Here is a 16,503-nt window from a genome sequence, read left to right as displayed (position 1 = left end):
AAATCAGTTTCCCAGCATGCCGTAGTGGAAAAAGGTTGGGTTTGGAGCTCGAGAAAACTGGATTCACATTCCACTTTAAAACTGTTCAGCCATGTGGTCATGGACAAGTCACAGAGCTTCTCCATGATGTGGTTTTCATTTATGTAAATACCTTTCATTTATGTAAATATAAATATGTAATAATATTGTGGGGCTCTTTTGAGGGAGGGTAAAATCCTCTAACATGGTGTCTGGCCACATTGGTGCTTAATGATGATTCCATTCTGGGTTGAGTGGCCTTCCTCCGTGCTCCCCCAGCCCCCCTGTGCACACCACTGTCAGAGCACTTAGCACCTTCCTGATATCTGTTTACTTGACTGTCTTTGGGGACAGACTCTGCTTTTTTTTTATTGTTATGTTAATCCCCATACATTACATCGTTAGTTTTAGATGAAGTGTTCCATGATTCATTGTTTGTGCATAACACCCAGTGCTCCATGCAGAACGTGCCCCCTTTAATACCTATCACCAGGCTAACCCATCCCCCCACCCCACTCCCCTCTAGAACCCTCAGTTTGTTTCTCAGAGTCCATCGTCTCTCATGGTTCGTCTTCCCACTCCTATTTCCACCTCACCTCCAGCATTCAGGACACTGTCAGGCATGTTAAGTGAATGAAGTAATTTAAACACTTAAATTTCATTGTAGTACTTTAAAATAGAAATATTTTAAAATGCCTTGTTAAGTATGACATTATATGAAATCTATTGTACAGTTTAGCCACGGTATGTCCGTTAGACCCGGGTTATGTTTCATCACTTGGGGACTCTGTGTCCAGTTAGGACAGATCACCACTAGATGGGGATCTTACTCACTTTGGCTTCATTTCTCTGACGCTTTTCATCTGCATGCTTCCTCTGTTCCTGTTGCTTGCTACCACAGGGACTGTGAAAGTTGAAGCAGGATTTTAACATTCAGGCCAGTGGAACAACACTATGTCGGGTTCCCAGAGGGTCCATTCAGATTATTTACAGCAGAATCTGTGATTTCTTCCTCATTCAGTGGTTAGAGAAGTGCTGGGATAATTGCCTTGATTTTAGTTCTCTGCCTCAGTTTTGCTCTCCCTAAAACTTTGGCTTTCTGAGTCCTCAGCCTCTCTGGGATTCCTCAAGACAGGTTCCTCCTGCATCTCCTTCCACCTGTTTCTTAGGCCAGAATTTTGCTTTGAATCAGTTACTGGTGTGCTGAGTTACTGATTTCCCCACAGCAACTCAGAGGTATAGCATGCCACCTCTGTTCACCCCAGTACAGCACACACATATTCCCGTTTTCTCTCTGTGCTCCAACTCACAAATGTTTAAGAAGTCGGGGCATCTGCGTGGCTCAGTCGGTTAAAGAATCTGACTTGATTTTGGCTCAGGTCGTGCTCTCAGTGTTGTGAGATCGAGCCCCGCATCAGACTCCGTGCTGGGCATGGAACCTGCTTAAGATCGTCTTGCTCCTTCTCCCTCTTCTGCCCCTCCCCAGCTTGCGTGCACATTCTCTTTCTAAAAAAAGAAAAGAAAAGAAAAATGTTTAGGAAGCCTTGCCCCTAGCTTTCAGCTTCTTCAGTCCTCCTTTATGAGTTATCATTTCACCATCTATTTTTTGTCTTCCAGAAATTTGTCAAACATTTCACCTAATGGCTCTTCTCCCATTTATTCATGAACATTATGAGTTTATACTCTTACAAAGTGGGCTCTTTATGACTTACTCATTCCATAACTGGAAGCCTATACCTCCAACTCCCCTTCACTTATTTTGTCCATACCCCTAGCCCCTTTCCATTCTGGCAACTTTATTTTTTTTTTTTTTTAAGATTTTATTTATTTATTTGACAGAGACAGAGACAGCGAGAGCAGGAACACAAGCAGGGGGAGTGGGGGAGGGAGAAGCAGGCTTCCCGCAGAGCAGGGAGCCCGACACGGGGCTCGATCCCAGGACTCTGGGATCATGACCTGAGCCGAAGGCAGACGCTTAACAACTGAGCCACCCAGGCGCACCCCATTCTGGCAACTTTAAATGAAAATCAGATTTTTTAAAAATTTAGCTTTATTAAGGTATGATTTATTTTTTTTTAATTTTATTTATTTATTTGACAGACAGCGAGAGAGGGAACACAAGCAGAGGTAGTGGGAGAGGGAGAAGCAGGCTTCCTGCTGGGCATGGAGCCCCACACAGGGCTCGATCTCACAACTCTGAAATCATGACCTGACCCAAAATCAAGAGTTGGACACTCAACCAACTGAGCCACTCAGGTGCTCCAAGATATAATTGATTTATAACCAACAGTACATATTATTTATAGTGAGAAAATTTGCTAAGTTTTGACATGTATATGCATTTGTAAAACCATCACTACAGTCAAGATAGTTACTGTACCTATGAAGAAATAAGGCTTGGAGTAGCCTAGAAGCTCAAATTGGAATCCAGGTATCTCTGATGTCAAGGTTCATGCTCTAGGCTCTGAAGCCTGAGTGCTAGCTAGAAAAACAACCATTGACTGTTTCTCCTGTTTCTCATTTGTGTGAGGAAAAGCACACAATTTCTGAATTAGTTATTCATTTCTTTAATAAGAGGATTGTGCTAAATGTTCTTAATGTCTTTTAAGTTTCTATACTTTATTCATATTTATTATGCAGAGAGGGTAAAGCTCTATTCAAATACAACTTTTTTACTTCAGTGAAACTGCACCATTCTCTTTAATATTGACAGTGGAGCTGTATGAGACATTAAAATCATATATATATATTTTTTTTTCATAAAGTATGTAAGAAGCTTGTGGAGTAATATGAATCAAAGTAATATAAGATCTGCAGGAAGTCCCTCAAGATAGCTGGTAAGATGATAGGAATTTCTTTTTTTTTTCAACAGTGTATTATATAATTATTTTACAGACATTCTGACTATAAACTTTCTAGCCTTGTGATTACAAGAGATATTTGTCACAGTCTTTTATTATTATGTCATTTTTAAGTATATTAATGGTAGAAGCTATAATAGTTACCTGAAGCTTAGCTGTGTTCCTCACCTCTGCCAGAAAATGCAGATTTTATATAGATACAGATAATCATGTGGATGTAGTCCTATAGCTATATCTATCTATCGAACTGTCTTTATATTTCTCAGATTTTATCAGCAATGACTAAAGTGCCATAATTCAAAATACATAAAATACATCTAACATGTCTATGCATGTATGTGGTGTTTTTATGCAAAGTTGAAGTCAAATTTGACTACTCTTAAGACATGAAAATTTATTTTCTACGTCTCCATTCTCAGGAAAAGAAGAATTTCTAGACTCTTCATCAAGATCTTCATTTATCCAGTTAAATCCAAGTATCCTGTGGTAAAATCATGAATAAAAATACATCTGCTGTGGTATCATCCAGTCTACTTGAAAAGTAATTTTTAAATTAAATTTAAAATGTTTTGAGCTATCATAGTTTGAAATATGTAGAATGTTAATGAACTTTTGATTGAAAATTTTATACAGTTAACTGTGGTCTAAGGTAGCATAATAAGGAAGTTGAGCAATAATTACCTTCCAGTGTAAATCAGTGTATAGGATAAATTCTGCATTCTTTTTTATAATTCTTTATAGAAATTGTTTTTTTAAAAATTTGATCTGATTTTTTCGAATATCTAAAATATTTTATGACCCCAGTATAAAAATAATGTAAGATTAATTTTTGCTGAGTAACAAACCACCCAAAATGCCTCCAGAAAACAAGCATTTATTCTTTCTCATGATTTGGTAGATTGGCTGAGCAGTTCTTCTGGTATGTACCAGAAGTGTAGGATGGCCCCATTCACATGTTCTGGCACCTCATCTAGAAGGGCTGGTTGGCTATCTCTTTGAACTTGATCTCATTCTCCAGGAGGCTAGCTCAGGCTCTTTCACATGATGGTGGAATGGTTCCCAACAACACACCCAAGTGTTTTTCAAATGTCTGTTTCCCTCACATTTGCTGGTGTACCATTGGTCTGAAGCAATCAGATAGCCAAGTCCAAATTCAATGGGTAGAGATATAGACTTTACATTTTAATGGAAGGAACAGTAAAGTCACATTCCAAAGGGCATGCAGACATGCAAACATGTAACACACATATAACAAGGTATATTCAGAGAAGTCGTTCTTGTCCTTCATTTATTCTGTGACCTCGTTCTTCCTATAGATAACCATTTTTATTTTTGGTTCCTTTTTTTTTTTTTTTAAGATTTTATTTATTCATTTGAGACACAGAGATACAGAGAAAGAGAGAGAGAGCATGAGCAGGGGGAGAGGCAGAGGGAGAGGGAAAAGCAGACTCCCTGCTGAGCCAGGAGCCGGATGTGGGGCTCGATCCCAGGACCCTGAGATCATTACCTGAGCCGAAGGCAGACGCTTAACCATCTGAGCCACCCAGGCGCCCCTGGTTCCTTTTCAATGCTTCTTTTGTATAAGCAAATACATATAAATATATATATATTATATATGTGCATATTAACAGTAAACAAATGCACACCAGCCCTTCAGCTCAGACTCACAGGTCTTCCCTGGAGAAGAGTATCAGGCCAGTTAAATTCAGGATGTCTTTCTCTGACACCTCCTGAGAGTACTGGGAAACTCCAGGCTCCAAGGGGCACAAGCCAGGCCCATCTGAGTGGTATGCAAAGAACTCCATGCACAGAGCTCTATGCCCTGGTGCTGAACAGTTTGACATTCTGGGACAGCACAGAATTTTGTCCAACTACCTAAGGCAAAATCAAGCCCATGGGAAAGAATCATATGACTGAGGCAAGATGGCCCCAAATATCCTGGCTCCGCCTCCTAGGTTCGACTTGCCAGCATATTCTTAACAAAAAGGTAGCATATTATATATAGTTTTTGATCTTGCCTTTTTTTTTAAACTTAAATTATATCCTGGTGATCACATCAGTCTGTAAATGTCTACCTTGTACCTTGTTACAACTGTGTAAGATTCTATCCTGTGAATGTACCATAGTTTATTCAGCCAGTACCTTATTTTTTTTAATTTTTTTTAAGATTTTATTTATTTATTTGACAGAGAGAGTGAGAGAGCACAAGCAGGGGGGAGTGGCAGAGGGAGAGGAGAAGCAGGCTCCCCACTGAGCAGGGAGCCTGATGCGGGGCTCGATCCCAGAATCTTGGTATCATGACCTGAGCCAAAGGCAGACACTTAACTGACTAGCCACCCAGGTGCCCTCAGCCAGTACCTTATTGATGGACATCCATTGTTTGCAAGTTTTGGAGATTACAACTTATGCCAAAATGAATAACCTAGTATGCAAGTCATTTTGTATTTTTTACCAGAGTATCTTTGGGATGAATTCCTAGAAATGGTATTTCTGAGTCAGAAGGTAAATTTAGAGATTACCAAATTCTCTCTTTAGGAGTTACGCCATTTTGCATTCTCATCAACAGTGTACAAGAGTACCTCTTTTCCTGTAGACTTGTCATCGGAGTATATGGTCAGTTTTAAATTTATGTTGATCTGATAGGTGAAAAACAATATCTCTGCCTAGTTTTAACTTGCAGTTCTCTAACTGTGATTAAAGTTGAGCGGCAGAACTATTGTTAATAGCTAAGAAAAGTAAATAATATAAATTCTTAGGGGGGGTTTAAAATAAGGTCCTAGGAAGTAAATGCTGTGTGAAATACAGATATTCTATTGGTATTAGAAAAGGAGGGGGGGCGCCTGGGTGGCTCAGTCATTAAGCGTCTGCCTTCGGCTCAGGTCATGATCCCAGGGTCCGGAGATCGAGCCCCACATCGGGCTCCTTGCTCAGCGGGGAGTCTGCTTCTCCCTCTCCCTCTGCCTGCCACTCTGCCTACCTGTGCTCTCTCTCTCTGTCAAATAAAAAAAAAAGAAAAGAAAAGGAAAGGAGGGATCCTTTACTGAAACAATAATACTTGGTGGAGATTATATGCTGTCCCCATTGAAGGAAACTCGCATTTAGAGGGTTTAAGAGGTTATGGGAGGTACCTAATGAGGTACCTTCATTCCCTCTCCCCTTCCACTCTCTTATTTCTAGGCTTCACTCCTTTATGCCCTTACAGCTTAATATTCCATCAAGAGTGGGCTGAGCTTCTGAAATCTGTAACAGTGAAACATTGTGGACCCAGTCCCGACTGCCTCTTTTCCTAGCTAATTGACTGTTGCCCTAGTAACCAGATAGGCCATCCAACACCAGAGCCTAATTCAGTACAATGCAACCTTGGAGGCTGTCCTATATAGAAAGCAAAATATTCAGAAGCAGGGAGGTGTTTTTTTATATTTTAATTTCTTTCATTCTATTTTTTTATGATTTAACTTTTGAATACACATTTTCTTAAAGATAGAGTTAGAATTTCCATAGCAGAACTAAGAAAGTTTTTTCTGAAAGCTATAATCATATGTAAGATATGAGGCAAGTCTTTTTTTTTAAGATTTTTTTTTTTTTTTTGACAGAGACAGAGAGCACAAGTAGGCAGAGCGGCAGGCAGAGGGAGAGGGAGAAGCAGGCTCTCGCTGAGCAGGGAGCCTGACGCAGGACTTGATCCCAGGACTGTGGGATCATGGCCTGAGCTGAAGGCAGCTGCTTAACTGACTGAGCCACCCAGGCACCCCGAGGCAACTCTTTTTTAATAGCAGTTTCAGTTTTTTGATATGTTTGAAGATAGCTGAAAGTCCTCTAATTCAAAAGTGGCCTTAATACAGCAACCAAGCAGATCTTACACCACATTTTGCCTCTGGAGTAAGACAAACTGGGTTTCCATTGCTGTTCTCCAGCTTCGTAACCTTAGACCACCAAGTTAACCTTCCCAGATTTTGGTGATTTTAGAAAAATGAGGGTAATAATCTTAGGAGTTGTATAAATACTAAGTTGAATGGCATAATGTATATATATTGCTTAGCACAGTACCCAGTACATCACAGGAAAGCAGTCTAAGCCTTATTTCAAACTGTGTTCAAGCTCTCTCAGACCAGTAAAAGTCTCCTCTCTAACTGGAGTGTTCAGAAACATAACTTGGGGGTATATCTTTTGCAGAATTCTTTTCACAGTTCCTTCTTTTCTAATGGCATTGCTCTTACATCTGATGGAAATTATGGATGGAGCACATCCTTTCTATCAGAAAATACTGTTCCTAAATTAAAAAGATAAACTTTTCTTTTTGAGATTCAAGCGGAGGTCGTATTTATTTTGCTGTAAATGGCCACAGACATGTCTTTTAAAAAGTCGCTTACCTAACTCACTAAAATCTTTAATTTTGGAATCCCTCAGTGTAGTCTAAAAGTCAGCTAAAGACACATCTCTTCAGTTACCTTTAATACTTCTTTACATATATTTAAATCCTATGTTGGAAGGTATTTTTTTTTGTTCTACTCCCAAGAAATAAACATTATTGCTGTGATTTCTTCTATGGTTTGATTGTTTTTATTAAAAAAATAAATAAATAATAGAGGTAACAGAATCCATTTGATTGCTTTTCTATCACCATACTTTTCTAAATGTTGTTGCTAGTATATACTGAATATTTCGGGGTATCTAGATCTAAGAATTTGATTTAGCAAGTAGTTTAAAGAGAAAGTAGGCACAGATCTCTAGGCTAACCTGTGAATGCTAATTTACTTTATCTTAGGGATCCTGCCTTTCAGATGATTACAGTTACCAAGGAAACAGGCCTTGGTCTGAAGATCCTAGGAGGAATTAACCGGAATGAGGGTCCCTTGGTATATATTCAGGAAATCATTCCTGGAGGAGACTGTTATAAGGTAAAATGGAAAAAATAAAATAAAATAAAATAAAATAAAATAACACTTCACAAAAAAACCCCAACCACCAGTGGTGAGGTTTGTTTTCCTACTACATCACTAAATTTTTAGTATTAACTGAACGCCACTGTGACCATTTCTCAGTGAAAGATCCTACAAGAACTAGAAGATAGGCCTTTACCTTCAAGGAGCTTTAACCTAATAAATGAGTAGGAAATAAATAGAAAAAGAACAGATTTCAGACTCTTAACTAAAGGTCATATGTATATTTTTTTTTTTTGAAGGAAATGTTTTTTGTTTGTTTTTGTTTTTTAAATTCAAGAAAGAGCAGGGGGAGGGGCAGAGGGAGAGGGACAAGCAGACACTGCACTGAGCACAGAGCCCAGTGCAGGGCTCCATTTCAGGACCCTGAGATCATTACCTGAGCTCAAACCAAGCTTCAGACGCTCAACTGACTGAGCCACCCAGGTGCCCCAAGGTTATATATTTGTGCTATTTAACTCTTATTCGAAATCTGGTGAGGGAAATTATATTTGAAGACATGTTATCTCTCTACTGCTCTGAGAGTTTGGATTAAGTCGGATCATTTAAACTTGAACTACATTCATTTAGCCTCTCCTAAGTGCAAAACCAACAAGCAAACTTAGCATATAAAATCTGCTCATTTCTGAATTTGCAATAATTCTTGTTGAGTTTGTTAATTATATCACTCATTAGTTGCCCACGTGAGAAATTAGATTTAGAAATAAGACCAGAACTTTTTTTTTTTTTAGGGATTAGAAAGCCTTACTCTCCTCTTTGCTGTAAGAAATATGTAAATCATGATTTCTTTTTTGCTCTGGTTGTTAGGAAGCTCAGATCCAAATTTGAAGCATAATATCAGCAACTTAGTTAAGAAATTAGTTAACTATATTTGCATTTTCATTTCTCTTGAATTCCATTTGCCATTTTTGTTTTACTAATGTGATTCTATGTCTGTTGTTGAAATTGCCTCCAGTCCTTTTTGGAGAGATATAGGATATAAAGAATTTAATAAAATATTGTATTAATGTCAAGCTATATAGCATGAGAAAGGATCATTTTATCATTGTTTGTTCATATCGTTGTTTTTCTCTTATTTGTTTTGGTTTAGTAAATAGTCTTGCCCTTACCCCCACCCTCATCCCAAACACTTGTTTAGCAAGCAGTTTATCTAGTCAACTGAATTTTTTTTCCTTGTTAAGAAAAAAAATTAGCTTCACCAATAATTTGCAAAAATAGTAGAAATGATTTCAATTGTTTCAAGTTTGTTGAGATAATAGGATACACTTACCATGTTGTAAGTATAATACAAAAATATAAATTTGTAGCTATTGAATTTAAATTATTAACCAAATAAAAGTATACTTAAATACTAAATTTGAACAAATTCAAACAAAAACTGGGTGGCTCAGTTGGTTAAGCGACTGCCTTCGGCTCAGGTCATGATCCCAGGGTTCTGGGATCGAGCCCCCATCGGGCTCCCTGCTCAGTGGGGAGCCTGCTTCTCCATCTCCCTCTATCTACTGCTCTGCCTACTTGAGCTCTCTCTGTCAAATAAATAAATAAAACTTAAAAAAAAAAAAATGAAATTTGTCTTGTAAGAATTGAGATATTTAGGCCTACTTTAGTTGAGGGATGTGTGTGTGTGAGTGTGTGTGTATGTTCACTATAGTCACGATATTTCTTTTTTTTTTCACATTAACATTTTTAGTTTCTTGATCCTCTCATGAAAAATCTGCACAACCACCACAGATAAAGCCACTGCAGCATCTTTACTCCTTCTGTTGTCCAATTTCCAGCTCACTTCTTTTTGCCAGCACCAACATTGGCTTTTGCAGTCCCCCTGACTTTCTTCATTCTGTTCTTGCGTTCTTTTCACTGTTTTCTTGATGTCTTTTTCTTCTCATACAGGCCATGTCTTGCAAGTCTGTGTTTGGGTTCATTTTTCTTTGCATAATCCAAGGAATCATAAATCCTGCCAAAGCCGGTTGTCTTGCCACCACCAAAATGGGTTCTGAATCCAAACACAAATATGACATCTGGTGTGGTCTTGTACATTTTGGCTAGTTTTTCCTGAATTTCTGTCTTAGGTACTGTTGCCTTTCCGGGGTGAAGAACATCAATGACCATCTGTTTCCGCTGAAGTAGTCGGTTAGTCATGAACTTCCTGGTCCGGATAGTTACTGTGTCGTTCATGATGGCGGCCAAGCTATCCACGCTATTTCTTAAACCACACTTCATATAATGCAGTAACAGATCATGGTATCTAACAAGTGATAAACATTTCCTGTTACGATAAGCATCAGTTTGTGCTTTTTATTCCCATGAAAAATACTTGTAGTTAAACTAATAAATTGATAGCAAGGTGCTGAGTGACTCTTCATCTGTTATCAGCGGTAGCAGACTGAAAGTTACAGTTAAATACTTTCTCTTGGTTTTTAGAATTTCATTGTTTGGAGGGGTATCAAAAAGCAGTCATTTAACGGACTCTATTCTGTATTTACCACTAGAGAGCAGCACAGAGTTGTTAATGTTCCTTGACAATATCTAGTCAAGTCCAAAGGAAGAAACAGCTAAAGCAGAGAAAGGTGAAGACAGAAGAATGAGTAGGCTTGCGATGCTTGCACTTATTTTTGTATACTTCCTCAAGATGGAGAGTTGCATGCACATTTATTCTGCAAATGCAAAATTGATGCAATTTTATTTTTAAATGTTTTTATTAATAACAATAGCATTTACTATGTTCTAAATACTGTTAGGCATGTTAATAAATTTCTAATCTGCACAAAATTTCTGCAATAGTAGATGTATTCATACAATAGGAAACATAGGCTCATAGATTATCCTTATTAAGTTGCTAAATTGAGCAACTTAATATTTTTTAAATGCATGTGAGTGTTTTCACTTGCTCTAATTTTATTTTAATATGATATTGTTTCAGAGCTAATAGTATAAGCAGTCCCCAAGCATATAGATGGATTATATAACATTTATATTCCCAAACTTCACATGTTAAGGGGGCTGTTGGAACTCAAAAGGAATCATCTTTAGTTAATCATGGTTAGCTGCCTGAGCCCCCACCACCACTTCCTTGCACATACGTTAATGTTTTCAAATGGCAAAAAAAAAAAAAAAAAATACACACACACACACAGAGTACTGGTTCAGTGACCAAAACACCATGTTTTTTTGAAAAACATATTCAGAGTTAAAACTTGGGGCATCTTGACACGTTTTTTCCAGTTGAAATAGAAGGAAAGATTCTCCCAGCGCTAAGTGTTAGAGGCAGCTTATAGGATGAGAACAAATATGCTAGGTACTGAGTTAAGGAACTATGAGAACTCCAAAGCCCTTTTCACCCCACCAGCCAGTCCCATATCAGTCTGAAGTCCTCAGTGTTCAGTCTTAGACCTTTCTCTGGCTGAGACACTCCTTTGAGCTTTAGACCCACATATCCAATTGCTTGGTCAGCATTTCCATTTGGATCTCCTTAAGGCATCTCAAACTCACTATATCTGAGGCAAGATTCATGATAGTCACACCACACCCTCATCTGCCCATCTCTTCCCAAACAGAGCTTCTAACTCTGTTCCCAGTCTTGGTGAACGACACCTTCCAGTTGCATAAAGTCAAAAAACCTGAAAGCATCCTAACTACTTCTCTCCTTTAATACCTATACCCAGTTTATTAGCATGTGCTGTTGCCTTTTTTACTCTCTAAATATCTCTTGAACCCATCAGCCTCCTTGATCTCCACCACCATCACAGTTTATCAGACCTCATGATAGTTTTTCCTGCTCTTGTGCACCACACGTTTCCCCTCCCCCTCCCCCAGCCTATCATACTAATACTCATTTGCCTGCAAGGCTCTGTATAATGTGACTTCTTCCCTGTATTTCTCTGACTTTTCATCTTTAGGCTTCCAGAATGGTATTCATTTCAGTTCCCGGAAGCTTTCTCATTTGCTGTTCCCTCTGACTGGGAACACACCCACGCCACCACTACCATTACTTCCAAGTACCTATTCAAAGACTAATTCCTAAGGAATGTGTTCTCTGTGCCCTCCAGTTTATTTTATGTTGGTTTTTTTTTTTAAGATTTTATTTGAGGAAAAGAGGACAAGCAGGTGGCGAGGGGCAGAAGGAGAGGGAGAAGCAGACTCCCCCTGAGCAGGGAGCCCGATGTGGGGCTCGATCCCAGGACCCTGGGATCATGATGTGAGCTGAAGACAGATGCTTAACCAACTGAGCCACCCAGGTGCCTCTGTGCCCTCCAGTTTAGTCCAGATCTTTTTTCCTATATGTGCTCCTAGATCCTGTTCCTTTCCTTTGTATCACCTATCTCAGTTTGTAAACATATATCTCTATCCGTGATTGTTTTATCAACTGTCTGAACCACAAGACAGTATGTTGCCTAAGTGTAAGGATTCTATCTGATTTTATTCACAATAATACCCTTCGTCCCCAGTGTGATACCTGGACATACTAATTGCTCAGTTAGTATTTACGAATGAATGATCCCTTAGGCATTCTGTCATGTTTCTGAGAGTTACTAATCTGCCTCTTTGCTATTCCACTGCCACCATCTGGCTCCACACCAAGTACCTCTCTTCCCTGGCCCTTTGTGTTAGATGCTGGACACGAAATATCTTTGAAGTTTCCAACATTCCTGTTTGTTTCTTTGTTTTTCCGCTGATAGTGTAAGGAAAGCAGGCAGTAATCAAAAGCTTTTCCTCAAACCTGATAACTACATTTCATATTTCATTTAACTGATTCTAAGACATATATTAAAGCACATATGTATAAGCTCTATGGGATGAATCTTACAGTCAATTTCATTGGGTAATTGGCAGCATTTTCTTATTTTAGCGCTACATAAAAAAATGGTGTATCTTACAAGCAGTGTCACTTTAAATTTGATAAATTAAGGACTTTTTTTTTTTATCAAACCCTATAGGTGAAGACAATGATCACGCAGATATAAATACTCATGGTTAGTCATTGTTCACAAAGGATTGAAGTAGGACATATTTATCTTTCATAGGAAGTCTGTTTTCAGAATATGCTGAGCATATCCCTGGAACTGGGACCAAGGCCTCTGGATGGCACAGTGTAAAGAAACCAGTCCCATTGATGGAAGCTAAAGGGGTAGCAGGCAAGAGGGTTCACTTTACAAGTCACTCTCTTTTCTCCTTTGCCATTATTACTTCTGTCAGAGGCCACCTTAATTTCCTCAGACTGTTTCCTGGCCCTGATTAATTGATTGTGGACTTACTCTGTACCTGGCACTATGAAAAGGACATGATTCTGGCCAACTGAAATAATCAGTGCTGCTAGTTTGGAAGTTGCTGGATTAATGTGCTCTAATGGGAGAGAAAAAGATACGTAAACAGATAGCGACAGTACAAAGTAAGTGTAATAACAGAGGTAAGTAAAAGTGCTTTTGGAGCAGAAATAAAGGAACAATTAAGTAATTCCAGGCAGTGGGGCAAACTTACCGCAGAGAAAATGTTTGCATATGGCTGTGAAGTTTAAGTGCAAGTTTATCAGAGAAGTGGCGGGGTTGGTGGTGGCATTCTAGACAGGAATTACGATGTGTAAAAGCATTAGGGTTCCAAAGATCATGGCTGCTTTGAAGAACATTTTCTGAGACTAGAATGAAGAATATATGTGTTGAGGAGGGAAGGTGAAGAGTGAGGCTGAAAAAAGTTGGTTGCAGCTAGCTTGTTGTGCTGGGTTTGGAAAGTTAAGGAGTTTCAACTTTTCTTACCCCTGAGCAGCCATTAAAGGGTTTTTTTTTTTTTTTTTTTTTTTTTTATTGTTGTTGTTTGAGAGAGGGGAATTAGGGGAAAAGGGAGAGAGAATCTTAAGCAGGCTCCATACCCAGCGCGGAGTCCTGAGATCATGACCTGAGCCGAATCAAGAGTTGGACACTTAACCAACTGAGCCACCCAAGCATCCCTAAAGGTTCTTAATTTGAGGAGTAACAGGATTAAATTTGCTATCAATGTGAAAATTACAGCAGGCATGGATTTTTGATTCAACTCACTTTTATTTAACACCTGCAATTTTAGAATTTGTAGAATTTATGTATGTCATTTAATTACTAATAGCAACCTTGTGTGACAGGTATTTATCTCCACTTTACAGCTAAGAAAATGAAGTCTCATAGAGATTAAGCAACTTGTCTAAATTCACATTAATAACTGGCAGGCAATAGAAGAAGTTGACAGTTTCTGAAATTGTGGGAGAGGAACCAGGAGTCTTGCCAGGAGCGTTCCTTAGTATTTAGGACTAACGAGTTAGTTAAATCAGAGTCAGGCCGTGTAGATGGTATGGTAATATGGTAATATGTTATTTAGAAAACTGTATAATGGTCATTATAAATGAACAGTGCTGGTAGTTTTCAAAAGAAGCATTTAAATGGTCAGGTGTACGTTATCACTTTCAACGTCTTTGCAAATGTCAACGGGAAGAAAAGCAGACTCTGAAGGTGGGCACGTGAAAGTGTACAGTTGTTCCTTAACTGCCATATCTGAACCCAGACAGTGTGGAAGAGGCCTTGGCATGTCCCCGAAGCTAGTATCTTCACATATACATTCATCCAACTGGGGCAGGACTCACTGGCTTGAATGCCCGACTCAAAGAAATACCTTTGAGTTTGCAGGTTCTGACTTTTAAACAGGTTCAGAAATTCACATGATCAGCTAAGATCTTGTTCTAGGGGGCAAAGAAAAAAAAAAAACACCACTATAAATACTTTTTAGAAAGAAAAAATATATAAACACCAGAATTCACCGTCAGAAGGCATTATTCTTCCTCTCTTCTCTGACTTTGTCCGGCTGGAAAATGCTCCTTCAATTTGTTGTGTTTTTTTTCCCCCTACGATTTTATTAATTTATTTGAGAGAGAGTGCGCATGCAAGAGAGACAGAGCACGAGCAATTGAGAGGGGCAGAGGGAGAGGGAGAAGCAGAGTCCCCACTGAGCAGGGAGCCTGATACCTGGGATCATGACCTGAGCCGAAGACAGACGCTTAACTGACTGAGCCACCCAGACGTCCTGAAAATGCTCCTTCAGTGCATCAGTGTGCTTTAATATAAGATACGCTATATTGTGTTCATGAGAGCTTTTCCTTCTGTGTTGCTAATACTGTACAGTATGAGAGGAGGAGTGGGAAATAATAGGTCTGCCAAAACCCTATTGCCTACCTCTGTTTTCTGTAGCTTTTTTCTCTGCAACCCTCACGGCCAGGTGTGGTCTGTATGAGACGCATGGACACAGGAGCTTCCTCAAATAGTTTTGAATGTAGTTCTGTGTTTCTCATGGATGAGATTATGTGCCTCCCCCAGCCCCTTTCTTCTCCATCTGTTGATGAACATCTAGCTAGCAAGTTGTAGAGCTCAAGTTTGTATTTAGGTGTGTCTGGCTGCCAGACCCCATGCTCTTTCCCCTTCTGTCCACTACCTCTGAAGGCTCCTGCCCAGTTGAAAGAATTGTCATCTGACAATATTTACTGTTATTACCATCGGCCACCCCGATTCTAAAAAATCCTTTCTTTCCTTGTTAGTGTCCTTTATATGCTTTGCTCCAGTGAAACAGGGCTTTCTTCATTTTCTCCATTTTCCCCCTAAATTGTTGCCTGGCTTTGTGATACAAGTCAGTAGTAGTATAGCCATTAAATTTCAGCTATAATCTACCTTACTAAACTGATTCCAGTAAGGAACTATTTTGTAGATTCCAAATGGCCTAGAGCTGGATTTAATAATGACATTTATTTAATTTTTCTTATTTATTAATTTACTTATTTTATTATTTTTTATTTTTTAAAAGATTTTATTTATTTGACAGAGAGAGAGACACAGCGAGAGAGGGAACACAAGCAGGGGGAGTGGGAGAGGGAGAAGCAGGCTTCCTGTGGAGCAGAGCCCGATGCTGGGCTCGATCCCAGGACCCTGGGATCATGACCTGAGCCGAAGGCAGACACTTAATGACTGAGCCACCCAGTTGCCCCTAATTTATTTATTTTAAAATAAGATTAAAAATTTCTCCATTTGTCCCTTACTTCCAGTACCTGTTTTGGAATATAGAACCAAAACATAATTCAGTTAGTTAATTTCCGGGCAGATGTTATGAGCTCTTTTTATTTTGGGAGATGGAGAATTTCTTTTCTATTTTATTTTATTTTATTTATTTTTTTAAGTAGGCTCCATGCCCAATATAGGGATTGAACTCACAACCCTGAGATCAAGAGTTGCATGCTCTATCGACTGAGCCAACCAGGTGCCCCTCTTCTTTTTAATAATGTGATACTTGACACATGTAAATGAAGCATAATAATAGAATGAACGCCTATGAATCTGCTTAGAGTTCACCACTTGACTTAAAAAGTAGAACGTCTTCAGTGCTACTGAGGCATTCCTGATCACATTCCCTACATTCCCCACTCTTCCTCCTGTAAATAAGCACCCTGGGATTTTGTTCATTCTCCCAATTATTAACCTTATCTTTTTGCCTGTGGCAAAAAGTTTGTTTCTCTTGTTTGTTGCCATTTCATCTTAACTTTGAGTAGATAACTGTCCTGAAACTAAAATTTTCATGTATTAAATTGTAAGCTAATGTATGTGAGTGTCTAAGTATGTCTGGGTAGAGTTGATTTAAATGCATATGTAACCAAACTCTGTAATAAAGTTTGGGCCCAGCCATAC

At 38.9% G+C, this 16,503-nt stretch overlaps 2 protein-coding genes across 3 annotated transcripts in view; one reads left to right on the top strand and one right to left on the bottom strand.

Annotated features, from left to right (window-relative positions):
- Positions 1-16,503, top strand: part of STXBP4 (syntaxin binding protein 4) — a 179,984-nt gene that overhangs the window by 10,071 nt on the left and 153,410 nt on the right. Inside the window, exons 2-4 of one of the 2 annotated variants that reach the window (XM_064582847.1) lie at positions 2,784-2,855; positions 3,299-3,420; positions 7,645-7,777. In XM_064582847.1, coding sequence (XP_064438917.1) covers positions 3,374-3,420; positions 7,645-7,777 — 180 coding nt within the window. In that variant the 5' untranslated portion in view covers positions 2,784-2,855; positions 3,299-3,373. The remainder of the gene's footprint in view (positions 1-2,783; positions 2,856-3,298; positions 3,421-7,644; positions 7,778-16,503) is intronic. The other variant, XM_064582846.1, reaches the window with a different exon arrangement.
- LOC123854146 (small ribosomal subunit protein eS24-like) lies at positions 9,497-10,009 on the bottom strand. Its single transcript, XM_045889183.1, has one exon. The coding sequence runs from the start codon at positions 9,992-9,994 to the stop codon at positions 9,674-9,676; it is 321 nt and encodes a 106-aa protein (XP_045745139.1). The 5' UTR covers positions 9,995-10,009; the 3' UTR covers positions 9,497-9,673.

This window comes from Mirounga angustirostris, unplaced genomic scaffold, assembly GCF_029215605.1.
Source record: "Mirounga angustirostris isolate CCGP_5_RB_7025 unplaced genomic scaffold, mMirAng1.0.hap1 SCAF_17, whole genome shotgun sequence".
In the NCBI taxonomy this organism is placed as follows: domain Eukaryota; kingdom Metazoa; phylum Chordata; class Mammalia; order Carnivora; family Phocidae; genus Mirounga; species Mirounga angustirostris.
This window is presented reverse-complemented; position numbering and strand designations above follow the sequence as displayed.